The following is a 19505-nucleotide window of genomic DNA, read 5'->3' on the forward strand; positions in this document are numbered from 1 at the left end:
ACCAACCATGGTTTCTAGATCACGATACTCACCATTTTCCTTTACACGATCCGTATTATTTATTTTTTTTTTTTTGCGTGTGTGTACTGTGAGGGAAAGGCGGCACATCGTATGGTTCCTGAATAACACAACCTTTTTTAGACCGGATTGATGCCATTATATGTGGACGGACGTGTAACCCGAAGCCATCCCACAATGCAGAAAGCAGAGAAGACATTCGCAACAATCAAGAAATTCAAAGTGTAAAGAAAAAATGCTTTACTTCACTTCGTGTCTTCTGGTTAGAAATTGCCCTTTTTTTCTTGTCATTTTAAAGAGCAAAGTATGTCCTTGTAGCCATGGTGAATATTCTACACCAGGCTGATCATCAACTATGTATGAATATTGTATTCGTTTCATGCAAAACGTGTATCCGAATCTCGTATGAAAATAAGCAATACCACAGTCTACCTCTAAGTGGCGGTATACGCCTCGTCGAAATCGCCTCGCAAGTCGAAGAAGAGTCGTCCGCTCCAAGTCAGAGTAACCAACCCCGAGTTGACGATCTTCGTGAAGTGGGCGTCAAACTCCGGCTGTCCCCGGAGCTCCGACGTTACATCGCCGCTTGAGTGAGTAGAACTTCGCGGAAGCGTGACACACCCGCTCGGCCGGCGACGATGACGGAGAGCTCCGCGAACAAGCTCATTAACGGAGGGGGAGACGGTTGCCACAGGACCGCGAATGGGAAGAAGGCAAACAAAAATGGCTTCGTAAAGAGCCACTGTCTGCTGGAGCACAAGTACCGTCGCCCCAGGGAGAAGGTAAGGCCCCCACAACTGTAAACAAGGATGGATGTGTTCGGACTGAGGGAGGTTTGCATTCCTCGTCCATTGTTATCGTAGTCAAACAGCTGGCAGGTCACTGCTCCACTGTTATCACCTGGTAGCTCTTTATACGGAAAATGCATGACTAAATAAATAAACAGGCAACTCAAGTTGTCTCTCCATTTCTGTAGAAATATTTTGACATTACTCCGGTCTTTTTTTTTAAGCCGTTTTGTTCCTCCACCGTCGTGCATTATTAAAGTTATCATGGAGCCCATGGCACCTGAGCAGCACCTTGCTCTGTGTGTGTGTGTGTGTGTGTCGGTTGTAACCTTATACCTTGTTGTTTTTGCTGTGGTGTGTGTTCGGTGAAGACAGACAGACCGGTCTCACCAGTTCAGGGCTCAGTTGGAAGAAGATCCAGGTTCTGAAACGCTATCACTGACTTGGGAAGAGGAGAGAGAGAGAGAGGACCTGCTTCCCACATGACACTTGCGCAAAGAAGGGAGGAATGTTTCATGGGTGTGGTTCCTCCTTTAACTCCAGAAAATGTTAACTTAATCTTGAGACTTGTCCCGTAGGTATTGCAGGTTTAAACTCACTTCTTTAACCAATAAGCGAATAAAATATAGCGCAAAAATTATTAGTTATTTTACTCCCAATTTCATGATGTAAATCTATCATACTTTTTATTTTTATAGATCATATATTATGTGAAATGTATCACCACATAAAAGTACCTTTTGAGCCTCCCTTATTTAGTTTGACAGAGATGTTCCTGTGTATTTGTTTTGTTGTTTAAATGAACACGTTTGTATTTTTTCAAAATGATCAACATTTTATTGTTGAATGAGCTTTTAAAAGAAAATAAACTTCCTTTATAAATGTAAACATTCACATATGTAGCTAAAGTCTAATCCGGTGAGAACTTATATCAATGTATAATTTATGGCAGGATGTTGAAGATTTAACTCCCAAATAAAAAAAACTATACCCAGGATTATCAGTCATTGCCTTGAAGCATTGCAAATACATCACTTCTAAATACAATTATGGGGTGTTTGTCCATTGTGTAACTCTGGAGCTGCCCGGAGAAACAGCCAATATTGGTTCAAAAAGAACTTAAACAGTAATCCTTGTGATGTGCATGAGCTCTGTCTGTTTGCAAACTAGAGGCTCATCGCCAAAAAGGTGGAGTCCTCTTTAGTGAGCTAGGAATTAAGTAAACAACGACTTTGTTTGAAATATAATACAGGTAATTTTGACTGAGCCGTTTACACAAAACTAAAGAATTTAGTGTTGCCAGAGGACATGAAATACAGGAACTGCTCAAGGAAAATTGCTTGTATACTTTGTATTTTGATTTCAAGAGCCATCTTCTATTGGGAGTGAAAATGAATTGTGAATATGTATTTGGAAGAGTTTTAGAAAGACCTTGCAGGTAACTGGCGTTCTTCCAACAGATAAATGTCAGCCCATAATGAAATTTACTTGGTATTATAATGAGACGTGTTTGACGTCAATGGAAGAAGGTTAACACACCTGAATGTTTAGGTCAAAGAGAAGCTGCAGTTTTGTCAGTAATGGAGACGGATTGAAGAAATATGCAAAATAATTCAAAACCCACACACATCTATGTGGACAAACACACGGGCAGGTGGATGGAAACATGCTCAGATGGTAGACATTATGATATAGAGTGATCGCGTACATATCTACACTGACTGACTGGAAGGCATTTCTTGTGATGGCATGACCGGTCACCTGATAAACGGTTGCTTAGCAGCAGAGTTTGTATGTTGCCGGTGGACGGAATTTGTTTATCCTCCCTTTGTTAGACGGCCAGTCAAAATCTGAGCTTTAGTGCTGTGGTTGGAGTTTATTATTTCCAGCTTGTTTGTGAACAATGATTCTTATCTTTATCCTTAAGTCAGTGATGTGCGTTATAAATTTAGACGCCGACATTGACTGCTCCTCAGGTGAATGTAGAACAAAAGATGGAGGATTGTTGTTTGTATTCTGACTTCATTCGTCTTTCCAAACTGAACCGTGTCATTTCTAACGTGCATTAAATGCTGGGTATTTTCCTCAGATCCAAAATGGGACGCACAACTCGAGCCTGTACAAGAAGCCCTTCGTGCAATCGTTCGAAGAGACTCCATTACTGGTGGCTGTGCTCACTTACATGGGCTACGGCATCCTTACCGTCTTCGGATACTTCCGGGATTTCCTTCGTCACTGGAACATCGAAAAGTGCAACGTTGCCAAGGAGAGAGATGAGCAGAAGGTAAAAAGAAGCGCAGTGTTTTAACACTTTCGCTTACCATTGGAGAAACTTCCCTATTGTTTCTTCAGTCACAAGTGAAGACTCACCACAATGAGTCAAGTTCATTAGTCATGGAGTTGGACATTTAAATGGAAAAAATAGGCTATAAAGCGTCAGAAATTCCTAAAAGCAAAAGGCACTCGTGACAGTCTCAATTGTATTGTGTTTTTCATGTCCAACGGCAGCATGTGTCACCATTTAATGGACTCATACTAAGAACTGCTGACAGGTTTTGCCTCATAGATGAGGTGATGGTTTTCTTTTTATCTCTCTGTCAGAGCTAATGGGGAATATAAGTCTCTCCAATGAAAAAAGTTCATTGTATTCAAAGTATAATGTGGTTATTTGAATGTGAAAAAGTTCAATTAATGTCATGACATTCAGCTGTTTTATAAAGCCATTGAATTGAAATGTATTGCCTCTATTATACCTTTTCACGGTCATTTTGCCTGTTAAAACTGCCACTTATGTGCTCAGCTGTTCGTCTTTTGTCAGTTTGCCTTGAAGTTAAATTTGGCAAATTGAATGACATGAAAATGACAGAGCTGATTTTGTCTGATCAAGCTGCTTTCACAGTGTGAAAACCACGTGATTTACTGTTCAGACACTTGCGGTTTCACACAGTTTAGCTGTCCCTAACTGATTCAATACGTTCATTCCCTCCTTGCAAAGGACCAGAACGATTTTCTACATCCCTGCCTTTGTTTGTTTCGCTGCAGGATTTCGTCCCATTATATCAAGATTTTGAGAATTTCTACACCAGAAACTTGTACATGAGAATCCGGGATAACTGGAACCGGCCCATCTGCAGCGTCCCGGGAGCCAAGATGGACCTGGTGGAGAGAGTCTCCCCTGACTACAATTGGACCTTTGAGTGAGTAGTTTTTTTTCCATGTGTTTGTCAAGGGTTTATATTTAGAAACAATGTGTTTGTAATGGATGTTTTTGCCGCCCGCTGACGTGCCTTTACGGGACCTGCGGGCCCCTGGCTGAACAGGAAGTTTATCATGCTCGTCCTTCAGTTATTGACGTTAGATTCCTGATAATCTCCGATGACGCAAGAGATGATTCAGGCGGCAGCGGTGGTGAAATCTGTGCTATCTGTCACATGATAAACAAATGACTGAAGATGTTTTAGCACAAGTTGTGTCGACTGAATTAGATCAGAGGTTTTGAGCCAAAACAAGGAAACAAATAATTATTGTTCAGTAACTTACTTAAATTGCGATTTGCTTTATTAACACCAAACATGAATGAATATAACTTAAAAATGTTCGATAATCGCAGCTATTTGTTACATTTTACAGTAGGGTATGAATTACCATAAATAACCCGCTCTATCGTAGTAGCTTTTTAGCCAGTTATTAATCACTCTAAAAGTATTGCTCAACATCTTATTGAGACTTGGGATATTTTACCCAGCCACAGTCGCCACGCTGACTAACTGATTGTAAACCGTTAATAAGCAAGTAATTATTTGGTAGTTATTGTGTTCCTCAAATTTGAAGTGCAACCCTAAGTTCAAATATATTCATCAATTCATTTTTATTCAAGATGCCTTTATTAAAATTTGTAAAAAATATTTGAAAAATGTTTTTGTTTATTTATTTTTTTATGTACTTTTTTTGAGGTAACTCCTGAATCCCTGAAACATTTTAGTTTCACAAAGTTTAATAATTTAATTATAGATGTATCTCAGTCATTCGTGGTGTAAAAAAATATTGCTAAAACAAAATATTGCGATACAATATATAATAAATATTTACTTGCAAGTGTTTTTTTATTGTTTAATTGTGATGTATTAAGGTTTACAAGAAACACTAACAGTTAACCTTGTGATAGACAACAAGATCTCCAGATTGTTCAAGCCCGGCTTTGAACATGTTGCACAGGTTTTCACTGTAATGTGTTTTTTTTTCTGCAAAATACTGGCTGTTGACAGCAACTATTGTTATTATTATATCACTATAAATGCAAATTATTGCAGTGTATCGCGATATATTGCATCATAACTCCAGTATCAGGATTGTGCTGCTAGATTCATGCCGATACACACTTGTAATATTGAGAAGAATGACTAGAAACACCGCTGGTCGTCATCGTTTTACCAGAACTTCCGGCCTTTGAAGACTTTCTGGATGAGGAACAACACTCAAATTGAAGTATCAGAATGTTTCCTGTTTTTTTTTGTTACTACGTTTCAAGTTATTTTGCAGGTCAATGCTGATGATCACATTATCAACAATATTGACCAGTTAGCAGGTGCTTTCGTCACCAAATCTGCTAAGCTTTGCTGTAAAATGATTCCAATCATCTCACAAAATGACACCAAAACGGTACATGCAAAAGCCTGAACTGTATCATGTGACCCTGGGCCCTAGTTGAAATGATCGCAGCATAATATCTATGGTATTCAAAGAATCCAAACACTGAAAAGGAAATGTGTGCCGAGTGAGAGTGTTTTGTGAACTTGTGTCAACAATAGAGTTTCCCGTCTTTCCTCTCAGACACACAGGCAGGGTGGTGAAGGACGTCATCAACATGGGCTCCTACAACTACCTGGGCTTTGCTGAGAACAAAGGGGCCTGTGCTGATGCGGCGATAGAAGTCACCGAGAAGTACGGCGTTGGAGTAGCAAGTACACGCTGCGAGAATGGTGAGCGTGATAAGATGGCTGCTGTTTCGTCTAATATTGGACGTGTTGTTGGTGTTTTGTGCTGGTGGATTGAGCTGCTGCACCAGTCTTTCAATTTCATTCAAATTCAATGGAAAAAAAAAATCCAAATATAATTTGCACCTGTTTTTTTTTACACACAGGGAACTTGGACATTCACGAGGAGCTGGAAGCGTTAGTCGCCAGGTTCCTCGGAGTAGAGTCGTCCATGGCGTTCGGCATGGGCTTCGCGACCAATTCCATGAACATTCCCGCCCTGACCGGGAAGGTAGGACATTGCTTTCACTCCCTCCTCTGTATTGTGGGAATTTTCCTGCTTTGAACAAAGTGTCAAAAGCATGAGCCGTATTCCGCCCTCCAACAACAACATGCTTGTTTTCCCGCTAAAGCTACTGTGTGAAACGGATCGGTGCGTGTGATAAAACCCCCGCTGGTGTTGTTCTGAACCTGGGTCACTCTACACCACGCTCAAACAGGAAGTAGAAATCTGAGCTGACGGTGGTGCGTCCCCTCCCAGTCTTGAAATACATTTCCTCATCCCTAACAAAAGGTGTGTGTGTGTGGGGTGGGACGGAGGGGTGGGGGCAAGAGAGGGGGTCGAAACTACCACATGATTTGACTCAAAGCCACTGGGCTCATAAATACTTGAACCTTTTTCCTGCTTGCACGCGGCACACTTATGCAACTTGGGCTGTCAAAGACTTTAAAATGACACCTGAACACCTGAGAGGATGAAGGTAGTCAATTACCTGGTGGATAAAATCTATATAAATACTTTTTTTTTCATATTTTTGTTTGAGTCACACTTTTTTTCAGCCACTGTATATTTCATTGTTCCCTATGGCGACCAGAAGTCTGGTTGAGCCTCAGAGACTCATGTCCCGTGCTGGTCTGTGTGAGTGTTCTTCCTGTTCAGAACCAGAGGTTGAACAACCAGAACATCTGCAGACTCATCTGCTATTGACTACCCACTCAGGATAGACAATAGTAGAAGCACTTCAAGTGGACTCTGTAGAATGAAGTGTCAAACACAACCGTACTCAAGTAGAGAACTGAGCACACAAGCACAGGGGGAATGGAGGTAAAACGTATGAAGATATTTCACCGTAGACTTCAGAGGGAGCAGAGAAGACAAGGGAGAGTCCAGTGTCCAGAAGAACTACCTGAGTAGAAGAACTGTGTGGAGTTTCTTTCTGAGGTTGGTGAGAGAAAAGGAAGGGTAGTAAACGATGGACTCACCTCGAAGCACTTTCCTGCGTAACTGCATGCAGGATGTGCTGCCAGCAAATATCTGGGTGTGGTGCATTTTTTAAAGTAAAATATGACCCCAGCCTCCTATGACAAATATAATTTGTCAAAAGTGTATCTGCCTTGCATCATGTTGTTAAATCGGATACATCAGTTACTTGAGTAAGACAGATGAGATATTCTTCTGTTTTTCCTATCATTTATTTCTCAGTCTTGATTCACCTGGAAGTTGCTGAGATTTGTAGGTACATCAACATGAACCTGCAAATGAATCATAGTAATCCTCACTAAATCTCTGTGTCTTTTACTTGAACCCCCAATCTCTGATGAAACCTCCAGATGGACTCAATGGCTCTGTCTGCAGATGAGGTTAGATCTGGCAAAGAGGACGTGTGATGTTTGTCAACACAGTTTTACAAAGTAAAGATGACTATATTCAAGTTATTTTCAGAAATGTCTCAGAAGGTATTTACTCTGAGTTAGAGATGGAATGGTTACCGGTAAAGTGTATAATATTGTTAACCACGTAAAATCCCAGATGGTTAATATTACTGTCAGATGTGAGTTGATATTTCTCATGGCCTTAAAAAGCCATAAAGAATATTGTTTTGGGAATATATATCAAAAGTTTCTGTCTCATGGGTCTGTTAGAACCAAAAATACATGAGAATGTAGTGTTTGCACGGATCACTGTGCTTTGCTACGCACCAAGAAGTCTCTCCTGCAGGAGTCCAGCTCAATTCGCAGCTGAAGATCAGCTCCACAAATGCAATAATTTCATAATTGTCAAATATATAATGAAGGTTGTTGATACAACAAAAATATTGTGTTGCATGAATGTGGGTATAACTTCAATCCCAGCCCCAGTGGGGCCCAACTGGCCTCTCCCAAGCCCAGCGTCACCCCAAGAGGGACCCTTGAGGGCCATCTGGGCTCTTCTAGCTTGATAAATGATAAATCATTTCAGTCAGGATCATGACATGAATTTTTCATTCCGCTACATCCCTACTTTGGGTGTGTTCGAGAAACATATTTCTTCCCCGCGTGACCAGCCAATATTGCTCAACTCTCAAATCCCATGCACATTAAATATTTGGCAATGCTACTCGCAGATATCCCAGACGGTATGCAACTCTGTTTTTGGACGTTGAAGCATCTTAACGTGTCTGCATGCTCTGTTTCCAGGGTTGTCTTATCCTGAGTGATGAGCTGAATCACGCGTCCCTGGTGCTCGGTGCCCGACTGTCAGGATCCACCATCCGGGTCTTCAAACACAACAGTGGGTTCCTCCTCATTCGAATTGTTTTACACTGAAGAAGTAGCATGATTTAAACCTGGGTAGCGCTAAACACCTTCAGACAGGAACCAGCTTTGGTCTGCAGTGCCACACAGTTAGAAAATACCTCGAGCATGGGTGTGACTCGTGGTTCTTTTGTGAACTGGCTAAGTGTTTTTTTTAACTATCTAAACAGTAACAATGAAGTTTCTCATTCAGGAGTTTTACCCACCAAAATCATGATTGAGTCAGCCTCTGATTTTATCCAGGTTTTATGTGAGAAAATCTGTGTTAGAAAGTACAAAAGTAACCCTCCATTTGTTGCGTAGAAAGTAGCATTTAAAGCTAGTGAAACGATTGGGAAAAGTTGGTTGCTTATACTGTATGAAGAGGAGACGACACCTCAATAACACCTCTGCTAGTTTGTGGCAGCAGTGAATTTAAAACACGTGACCAGTTCACAATTGATTTGAAGAAACATGCAGCTTGTATGGTTGTTAGGTGATGTGTAAATACAAAATAGTTCCTGGTTTAGGCGGCCTGTGTTAGTTTAAGAATACAGTATACACTGTCTTGTCATACGATTTCTGTGAATGCTGTTCTACAGACATGCAAAGTCTGGAGAAGCTGCTGAGAGATGCGATCGTACACGGTCAACCCAGAACGCATCGGCCCTGGAAGAAGATTCTGATCGTGGTTGAGGGGATTTACAGGTGAATCTTTCACTCTGGGCCTGATAGATAAGCTGCCGTCACAGACTTCACCTCTGCCATTGAATGTTTTGTTTCAATATTGTACCATTACTACGTGGCGTCGCTGATGTAGTGATGTACTTAAACTGAAGCTGGTTCCGAAGGCTGATTTTATGTGGAGCGTGGCTCCGGCTCCACCAGAGCCTGCAAACCCATTAGCAGTAAAAACCAAAGCAATTTCTGAAGATTAATAGAAGGTATATTTCAATTACAGTTTGACACAAGAACATTCTGAACTATTGATTTTGATACACTTGTTTATAAACCCAGTGCCTAGAAGCCGATTGGTTGGACTTTGGACCAATAAAAGAGCTAATCTTTAAATACCCCATCGGTGTGTGACTCGAGGTCTTTGAGTGGTGTGATGTGAAAAGTAAATAGTTGAAAGTCACACTGACACACACCCATGAACGTAAACAGAAACCTGAGAATAATTTAATCTTTATTCTTTTTTTTAAGACATGATATAATAATATAACAATAATTGTATTTTAATTTTAATATATATTTTTACTGTGCATTATTTTACTTTTTACTGTTTTTCTGAAATAATCCAAGTCAATTTAGCAACATGCGAATTAAACTCCTTCATGTTTAATGTTACCAGTCTGCATGTGAAAGTCACTCAAGTTCTGAATGCACTGCAACAGTTGAAGCTCTTACAGCTGCCAACTGTAACAACTTGTAACATTGTAGCCACAAAAACTTAAAATCCATTTTTCATTTCGTTATTTGGATGTGTGATGTCTCTGTTTTTGTCTAAATTCCCTTGTGCTTCCTTCAGTATGGAGGGCTCCATCGTCCGCCTGCCGGAGGTCATCGCCCTGAAGAAGCGCTACAAGGCCTACCTTTACCTGGATGAGGCCCACAGCATTGGGGCGCTGGGGCCCAACGGCAGAGGAGTGGTGGACTACTTTGGTCTGGATCCGAAGGATGTGGACATCATGATGGGAACCTTCACCAAGAGCTTCGGTGCTGCTGGAGGCTACATTGGAGGCAAAAAGGTTTGTAAGGCATCATGAGCTAAAGATACTTAAACCAAAAAATAACAAAAAATGAGCAATTGTGCTGTTTAAACTATCATTTTTTAGTGTTGTCTGAATGTATTTATCTGAAATCTCTCTCAGGAGCTGATCGACTATCTGCGCAACTATTCTCACAGCGCTCTCTACGCTGCCTCCATGTCGCCCCCTGTTGTCCAGCAAATCATTTCCTCAATGAAGATAATCATGGGAGAAGATGGCACTTCTCTTGGTAGGTGGATTTGTTTTTAGAGCTTTGTTGTCGCTGGGGGAAAATGCACCCATTTATAGTCACGAGTCAAAATCCTTCAAGCCTTCTTGTCACATGCAATGTTTAACCACTAGATGGCAGGGTGAGCTCTGTTTTTCATATTCAGAGGATTCCAGTCATTGATTTAACTGCTATGTGTGTTATTTTTTTTATATTTTTTTTGTCTTTACATTTATGGAAATTGTGTACAATACCTTCCTTTCTTTCATTGGTCCCACAGTGATGACATTTACATTAATGGCATGACTTGATGTAACTTCTACAAAAGTATCTTTAGTCTCAGCTCATGTTTTGTCAAAAGAATTTGCATTTCTGCCGTTGGTTTTTATTGCTTATTTGCTGATCTGTTTTCATGTTCTGGGTCGGATGCTTTTTTTCCAGAGCACGCTTGAAGTGCCATGTAGTGAAAGATAAGCGGTCATCATTATGATGGAGAGATCACTGCCTCAAACTGACTCTCCAATGTCATCTGTGATACAAAACGACTTTATGTATTTATCTTCTTTTCCACGTCCTGTAATGTCTCGTGGAGCGTCCAGTCTATCTGTGCTGTGCTGTGACCACCCAACCTCTTGAATGGTTAAAAGGTTACACCATGAAAATACCACTTCCTCTTATGGCTTTCAGATGTTGCAGGCTGCGCTGGACTCGGTGTGAAAAGTGAGATCAGTGCCGATCGAGGCTCTTGATCTCCCATCCAACAAATACTCTATAAATTTTCCTTCCAATCCCTCTTCACCGTTTATGAGGCGTGATGTTTGTTGCCTTTCCAGCAACTCTAGACTCGATGCTTAACTTGGAGTTTTTGAGCAGAGTTTTTGCCAGACAAAGAAGAGCAGCAGCTTAGTGTTAATCAACTGAAATTGGAGGCAAACAACACTCGGTCAGTTGTTCCACAGGCCACTCCAGACATCCCATATGCAGAATAGGTGCTGTTATTTTGTAGTTATGAAATTATATTTCATTACTCTCTCTTGTGTGGATTTTCTCAGATTCACTGCCGAAAGGTTGCAATTTGCTCCCGGCTTTGATGGAACCTCAAATAAATAAACATTCATAACGTTTTTGTTTTTTTTTATCCTTGTGCAAACAGAAACAACAATGTTGTGATATGAGAGTTCATGAAGGAGTTCACTAAACGTGTTCCCCCGTCACTTGTGACGCCAGCGGCGTGATGACGGCGCCGTGTCGCCTCACGAACGTCAGATTAGCAGTCGCTCCGAGACGGTGTTTTCCTTCCCTTCGCCTCTGATGAAAAGCTGCTATTTTTGTTTCAGTGGGAGCTTACAAACATAAATAAGAAGCGATGTTTATTGGACGGTCATGCCGCCTTGAAAACATCCCAGGTGTTTTCGTTTTACTCTGTGAAATCATACATTCATGCAGCTTTCCTGGAAACTCGTGAGGTTACCAGGTTCATGCTACATTTGTGTTGGCTCCAAATGCAAGCTGCATAATTCTGCCACTTTGACAGATACTGTGATGAGAGTTACTGGCAAAACACTGCGACGATGATCCTCTGTGGAATAAGACGTGATTGTATCTGGACTCAAAGAAGTTCTGTGTCTCCTTTTTTTTTGATTTTGATGCAACCACTGCTTGCAGTGCTTTTCTACGGAAGCTGAGAACAGCCATGGATTGATGGTGTTGATGTCGCTAAAAATCGAATCGTCCTTGCACGTGTACCATCTTTGTTATATCAAAAAAGTATTTTAAAAAGATCCTTATCCTTAGAGAACCATCTTAGTTATGTTGAGATTCCGAAAAAAATAAGAAAAATTGTTTACCACAAAATTCCCGAAACAAATGTAATTGTTATTGAGGGGAAAACGCCTTCACGTTGAGATAATGAAAAAAAAAAAGATTATGAGAGAGGAGTCTTTGCTTTGTTGGACAAATGGCAAAAACAATTGTTTTTAAGAAGGAATCAATCTCTGTTATGCTGGGATTACAAAAGAAAGTATTAATTGTCAAGAGAAAACACACTTTGAGGTAACAAAAATGAATTTGTTGGCACAAGAAAACGATCCTTATGTTGATAATGAAAAAAATGTAGAGAAAATCATCTTTATTACGTTGAGATAACTAAAACAAATGTGTTAGTTGTTGAGATAAAATTGTCTTCATTTTGAGATTAAAAAAAATCATTTGTTACCACAGGAAAATGATCTTTATTATGTTGATCACGAAAATAACATATTCATTATCGAGAGATAAACATTTTTTTTCTCTTCAGATAATGAAAAAAAAAAATTAGCCATGATGAGAAAACATTCTTTGTTTTGGTGAGATAACAGGGAAAATGTATTTATCCACAAGAAGACAGTCTTTGTCATATCAAGATAACAAGATATTCATTTGCTATCAAAAGACATAAATTCCATCGCTGTCCTGGGCTTCAATATCGTTCATCTCTCTAGTTTCTGTCAGAATTTGCTGACTACGCATCTGCAGCTGTCTTGTCAGTGAATAGAATTAAAACTTTATTTCCCTTCTCCCTCAGGTGCTAATCGTCTCAGGCAGCTGTCGCAAAACACCAACTACTTCCGGCGAAAACTCCAGGACATGGGCTTCATTATTTACGGAAACGAAGATTCGCCTGTCGTGCCCATGATGCTGTACATGCCAGCCAAAATCGGGTGAGAGTCTGTGTTTAGAATTTGTCCGATATCACGCTGTTGATCATTGATACTGATGCTGCTCCTGTGTCAAGAGGGCATCGCAGCAACGGCTGTTAAATTCTATGTTTGGCACGTTCTTCTACCATCAGTGTGATACGGTACACAGTGAAAAAAAAACAACAACTTCGCATCAGCGCCTTCAAATGTTGACTACACAAAATCTTCAACACAAAGACTGAAATATCACACCCCACCTGACTAATGGATTTTCTCATTGAAGCAGTCACTTTGACTTTGCTTCTCCAAAAAAAAAATGACTTCACAACCATGATTAAGTTACAAGAATATGAAATCTCGAGACGTTTCGATGGCTTGTGAAGCTACAGTTTTTTTTTCCCAACAAAAACAGTTTTCCCCTCCAAAAAATGTTCTTAACAAGAGCAGATTTTTTTATATTATTTTATTGGAAGTATTCATTTTCTTCATCTGAAATTTGACGCATAACTCATGATGTCAGAATTTTTTTTTTTTATTTAAAAATGTTGGGCTTCGTGGGATATTCAACGTGTTTCTCTCACGACTGTACTGCAGGGCGTTTGGCCGCGAGATGTTGAAGCGAAACATCGGCACCGTGGTCGTGGGGTTCCCGGCGACTCCCATCATCGAGTCGAGAGCTCGGTTCTGCATCTCTGCTGCACACACCAGGGAGATGCTCGACACGGTGAGTCAGCGAAGCAATCCAGCACCTTTCAGTGATTCGTCCAACACAAACGGATGACTTTATGCGGTCAGTTTCCTCAAGACTGTCACGAGCTACATTGTTTTGTCCTCCTCAACCTTTAATCTCTGGATGCCTGACTCTGCCGCATCAGAAATCGACTGCTGTTTCAGTTGGACTGTGTGCGCTGAATAGTAAACTCCCCCAATGTGGCCTGTATTAAAGGGGAACTTTAGAAGTCCAAGTTGTCTCTGGCTATTACAGTCGGGCTTTTATTTGAGCAGCTCTGTCTGTCCAAACAGACTCCATTCATCTTTCCGTGCAGCGTGTCAACACTGTTTGTAATAATCCATTCATGGGGCATCAGTCCGCCTTTGTTGAGGAGCCGCTTTTTCCGTCTTCCTCAAACTCTGCTCTGGCCACTTCTGCAGAAGTGGAGTCAGGAAAAAAAAAAAAAAAGGTCAGGAGGAAGGTAAATTGTTTCCAGGTGGCAGGCGGTGTTGCAATACTGATAGTAAACTGTGGAAAGGAGCGCACGACCGCGGGCTCAGTTGTGGTTCAAACTGCTACCTTCTGTTCACCTCGGATTCTAAACCTGCTTCTTTTTCACTGCTGCTCCAAACTATCCTGTTAGTGACTCCCTTGAACGTGGTCTTTGTTCTGTCGACCGAAGTCTAAGTGCAACCGATTACCTGGTTTGGGATGAGGTTAGTGTCTCAGTAGAAGGGCAGCAGTTGAAGCTGTCGAAGAAATGAGACGCCACAAAAGTGCATGTCACGACAACTGTAATGACAAACTGCATGAACACACTGTTGCACTGAATAAGATTTGGAAATTTCAAACTACGTTTGAATGTCTCTGACATTTTGTTGTCCAGAACCAGAGTCTTGCTGCCGATGCATGCTGAAGCTCAGCGCTCACGGAATTATTTAGAGCAGTGGTCCCCAACCCCTGGGCCGGGGACCGAACCCGGTCCGTGGATCAATTGGTACCAGGCCGCATAAGAAATAATTAATTATTTCCGTTTTGTCTGTTATCTGAGTCCTAAGCATCTTTTATTTTGAGAAAAAAAAAATTTTGAAAAATGACCGGATTCTCTTGGTTAAGCCTTGGTCACTTGAGAGCCAAAATTTAACTCACAAGCTCACAACATGAGTAGGAAACAGCCATGTCTTTGCGAAGGGTAAAAGGCACAGTGAAGCGACAGAAGAGCCTTAAAGTTTTTAACAAATAATACCAGAAGTCGTACTTATATTATATATATATAGATTCATCGCGGTCGTCTACCATGACTCCCAGATGGGACCATCCCGTTGCAGAGAAACAAGCTGAGGGCTCCCATTGACTAAACAGTATGGTGATTTAAAATTTTCACGTGCTTTATATTGGGTTGGGTTTTGTGCTGCATCTGTATGCTATTTTGAAGGCATGTTTAAACGTTACCATTGCGACCAGAGTCAGAGAACATTGGGGCACTGGTCAAGAGGAGGAGACTTTGTGAGTCAGCCACACAAACATGCTGAGGCCTTATCTGATGGGTCAAAGTGGCAACTTCATACCCCCTGAGCCACGTTCCAATTGTCAAGCGTTGACCGGTCTGCGGTGAGAAAAAGGTCGGGGACCACTGATTTAGAGGATGCGGCTGTGGCACGGTTGTTATCAGCTGCATTCGTCCCAGCTCCCTCGGAAGTGGGAACATTGTCGCTACGGATGTCGTCACTGCTGAGCTCAGTGTTACCTGTTGTCTTGTTACCAAAGTCGACCAAGTTAGCAATAGCCTCTGTTAGCGCGGTCTATATTGTAGTTGGCGTTTAAACCATCAGCATTTAAAATTACGCTACAGAAACATTTTAGTCAGTATATACAGTGAACAGTACGATATATTTGACTGTATATATTTTTTCCCAGATCCAATGACTGGAACGCACTGAAAGTTCCAGAAGAGATGATAGCTAATGTTGCGCTGGTGCAGGTCTGAGGGAAATATGTCCCGCCTCCTCTTCCACAGTGCTTTTATCTGACAAACTGGTTCAGATCATTCCTCGATCTCTTGCTGTTCAGCTCAATATTTAAGGGGTCTCAGTGCAATTTATTTATTTATTGGTTGATTTTTAAGTTGTCAAAGTCATGTAAGGCACATCCAAATTCTAAAGCATTTTCTAGGTTGTCCTCAGTCTCAGTCTCCAGTTTTGACAGGGTTCAATAGAATTGGCTCTTAGATAAAAAAAAAAACACTTTCGTCGACGACAACTCAACGAAAGTAGCCATGGATAATGAGAGTGAAATGCTCAGCTTTTTAGTCGCCAAAAACTTGACGAGACTCAAAATGGCATGGACTCAACAAAGACTAACACGAACTAGAGCGGCACCTTGATGCCAAGACTAGACGAAAGCTAAAATGAAGACAAGCTGTCCAGTACAACACCATGTAGTCAGTTGCTTGCTTGTCGTTGTTGCTCATTTCTTCAGAGGTTTTTACACTAGACTGATGAGAATAGTTGTCAAAAATATTGCACAGCGCACCTTTAACTAGTGATGGGTCGGTGAGGTTTCATGAAACAGTGTCTGGATTTCCAGAGGGCGCTGTCTGCTGTAAAATGTTTGGACTTCACATCGCTTCCAAAACAAGAGCGCCATCTAGAGGCCTCTGAAAAATAGGACACAGTTTCATCAGCTCTGCAGTACTTTTTCATGACACCTCACCGACCCATCACTCCCTTTAAACATGTTCTGATGAACTGTTTTCGGTCGTCTATGCTCTTGCCTGACTTTCAATGTCATTTTTCGCCTCCCTTTTCACAGGCCTTGGAAGCCATCAGTGAAGTCGGTGACCTCCTGCAGCTCAAGTACTCCAGACGCGAGCCGCCGCGTCCATCGCTGGCATGGGTGTCGGAAGACAGTCACCTTCAGGACTGAAGCTACCCTTCATGGTTTCCCCTTAATTCACCTCACTGTGTGTCTTAACTCTCCCCACTTCACCCCGCCGGGCTCCCTAGACCCAAGTCTTCCAAGCTCTCTTTAGAATCCACACACTCCTGCACCTCCCCTCCCACTGGAGGAAACATATCAACCATGTCTCTGTTTGTTGTTCCAAAACGTGCTCCGAAAAAATCCGGCTGCTTCTCACTCACGTCCCCCGTGAGCACATGAAATGTGCAACTTCTTCGTGCAATAATATCAACAGCAGAATCTCAAACCACCTCAAACAGATTCATTTTTATGTTTGCATGAGTCACGACTCGTGCGACCTGAAGACAAGAGAGGCGACATGACGTTGTTTCTCACAGACTTTACATGCAATATTTGAAAGTGTGTCCTCACCGTGTCTATTTATTCCTAATCACTTGAACAATGTAGAGTAGAGATTCCTGAACCCACCAAAGGAAGAGAGATTTATTTTAGAAATAACCAAAAGCGACGACGGCTAATTCGAGGCTTTGAAACTTGTTTCACATTTATGGTCACAAATGTGCGTCTGAAAAATGAAACCCAGTACACTGGACTCACTTATGTAACCGACCTTCAGATGACTTTTGACTGTAGTAGCAGCGAGTTTTAATAGTTGACATGAAAGGATTTTTTTTATTGTTCACCTCACCTCAAATAATGAATGTAAAAAAGCGAGGAAATCATTTTATTCTTTCCCAGTTGAGCGTTAAGCACTGATGCTCTAAACATTCCAGCAAAGTGGCATCTTAAATTTGACTTTTTTTATTCCACATCTATTTAAAGTGCCCTTTATCAGTCGCATAAAACACCTTATTTTTGCTCACAACCATTTTTTCCGAACTGTTGCATTTACCTCCTGAAACATTATTGCAGGGCTGATGAAACAGTGTCCTGATTTTCAGAGGCCACTAGATGGCGCACTTGGTTTAGAAGTGCCCAAACATTTTTCAGCAGACAGCGCCCTCTGGTGGCCTCTGAAAATCAGGACACTGTTTCGTGAAACCTCATCAACCTTACAATACCGTGTCATGAAGCCTCATCTACCCATCACAACCTTTGTGACTTCAAATGTGAACACTTTCCGATTTAATGTGCGTAACTACAAAGCCGAAAAAAAGCTAATTTCACGACTTATTTCCTGAACAAATCTTATCAGGCCTTATTTGCTGTTTATTTTTCCCTGCACTGCACTTGTGGAGGCGAGCGTCTCTCACATTCCTGAGCGAAACAGCAATATTTTTTATCCGTTCCAGTCACTCAAGTGCTTTAGCGCGAACGCGCTCCGTTGGTTTGCTCTGTATGAATGACGATGGCGCTCATCTGATATACAGGCCGCTTTATTTATTTATTTTTTAAAAAGCCTTTATCTATATTTTCAAGAGCTATTCAGTCTTACAGGCAGCTCCACGCGTGTCACTGTCCGAGGCGTGTCCTTCGTTTTTTTTGTTGTCTTCCTCATGCGAAAACTACTGAGAGGCATCCGAAATGCGCAGATGAAGTAGTCACTGTCGTGTCACTGTCATGAAGTGCATTTGTTTGTATCATTCCTGAAAATGTCTTTTTAAAAAAGTGATTTTGCTTTTGTTGTCATTAAAAGATCACATAAACCCATCTGAGCTCTGTTGTCGTGCTGCGTTCCTTTACCCGGTCCAAGTCAGGGGTGGACACTCAAATGACGGGGCCACATTATGTACTATGAATGTTGTGAGGGGCCGACGTAAATTTTGTTTTTGTTCTGTTTCAAAAATATAAAAGAATTCGGTGGAAAAAAAATGTATTTTTGTAACATTTGTGTCAATTTTATTACATTTTATTCTTTATGAATCAAATACTGACAGATATTTTTAAGTGTGAACATCTTGGTAACAGAACTAGGATGATTTTTATCACAAGGTAATTTTTTTTATTTTGCTGGGACATGAAATTCATGTATCTACTTGAGTTTAATAGCTCAGTGGAAGAAAAATGGACCCATGAAACGGGGGAAATATAGTCTTACTTTAATACTTACGTCATACTTTAAAGTCCTTAACAAATGGGCCACGTAAATCTTTGTTTAAAATATATATTTAAAAAAAACGTGGCCCCGGAGCCCACTTCTTGTCTGAGTCAGATCAGTTTCATAAATGAAAACCTTTTCCCTCCTTTGTTTCTACTGCCTTCCTGAGTCTGTGTCACACGGGCAGCGGTCCACATGAAGAGGCCCACACCTCCCTCTGTCCCACACGCCTCCGCCTGAGTCTTCCCTAAGACCTCTTCTCAGTTGAACATGCCAGGAACACCTCACTAACACAGCTGAGCTTCTCACCACCTTGTGGGGTTCAAGCCCTTTTCGGTTGCCAGTCCATCACAGGCATATTGTTCGACCCCCCTCTTCAAAACTGGACTCATCCTTAGGGTCAGCTGGGGCACTTTTTGATGCTGCTGTGGCAACAGGTTCATTGTTGACCTCAGATGAGCGACGAGTGCTTCTTTGTTTTTGTCTGCCCTGGTGAGGTGATGGTTCCATGGCGTCCCAGAACTCCCCCACCCCCCTCTTCTGGATCCATTTTGACAGCTGGGATTGGTTCATGCAGTGTATCTCAGCACCTGGTAAACTCATATATTCTTCAAAGCAGGTCGCCGTCAGCTGGACTCTAGCTTTGGGGCGAACCTGGGTCGCTGCTTTCTGGAGTGTTTATACAGCGTCCGCCTACAGCGAGGGTGTCCAAACTATTCTTTTTTTAAATTCCCCCAAGTGGGCCAGCTTGGAAGTGAACCGCCTCAGGGACCAACTGGTCTTTTTTTTTTTTTTTTTTAATCATCTGTTGGAAAAAAAACTTAAAGGAAGCTCATCCTTAATGTG

The 19505-nt window shown here is 41.4% G+C and overlaps 1 protein-coding gene across 1 annotated transcript; it reads left to right on the forward strand.

The window, feature by feature from the left end:
- The first annotated feature begins 543 nt into the window (after window positions 1-543).
- Window positions 544-18262, forward strand: sptlc2b (serine palmitoyltransferase, long chain base subunit 2b). Its single transcript, XM_053881785.1, has 12 exons — window positions 544-800; window positions 2896-3090; window positions 3849-4003; window positions 5637-5785; window positions 5947-6071; window positions 8237-8330; window positions 8935-9040; window positions 9864-10083; window positions 10207-10333; window positions 12876-13011; window positions 13585-13714; window positions 16514-18262. Exons 1-12 carry the CDS (start codon window positions 657-659, stop codon window positions 16625-16627), a joined length of 1695 nt encoding a protein of 564 aa, XP_053737760.1. The 5' UTR covers window positions 544-656; the 3' UTR covers window positions 16628-18262.
- Window positions 18263-19505: the final 1243 nt, after the last annotated feature.

This window comes from Synchiropus splendidus, chromosome 12, assembly GCF_027744825.2.
Source record: "Synchiropus splendidus isolate RoL2022-P1 chromosome 12, RoL_Sspl_1.0, whole genome shotgun sequence".
Lineage (NCBI taxonomy): Eukaryota > Metazoa > Chordata > Actinopteri > Syngnathiformes > Callionymidae > Synchiropus > Synchiropus splendidus.

Bases quoted from the DNA above. Each gene is read 5' to 3' on its own strand.
- sptlc2b (XM_053881785.1), top strand. From the start codon at position 657: ATGACGGAGAGCTCCGCGAACAAGCTCATTAACGGAGGGGGAGACGGT. The intron at 4,004-5,636 runs GTGAGTAGTTTT...CTTTCCTCTCAG, and splicing joins GACTACAATTGGACCTTTGA to ACACACAGGCAGGGTGGTGA. The intron at 5,786-5,946 runs GTGAGCGTGATA...TTTTACACACAG, and splicing joins AAGTACACGCTGCGAGAATG to GGAACTTGGACATTCACGAG.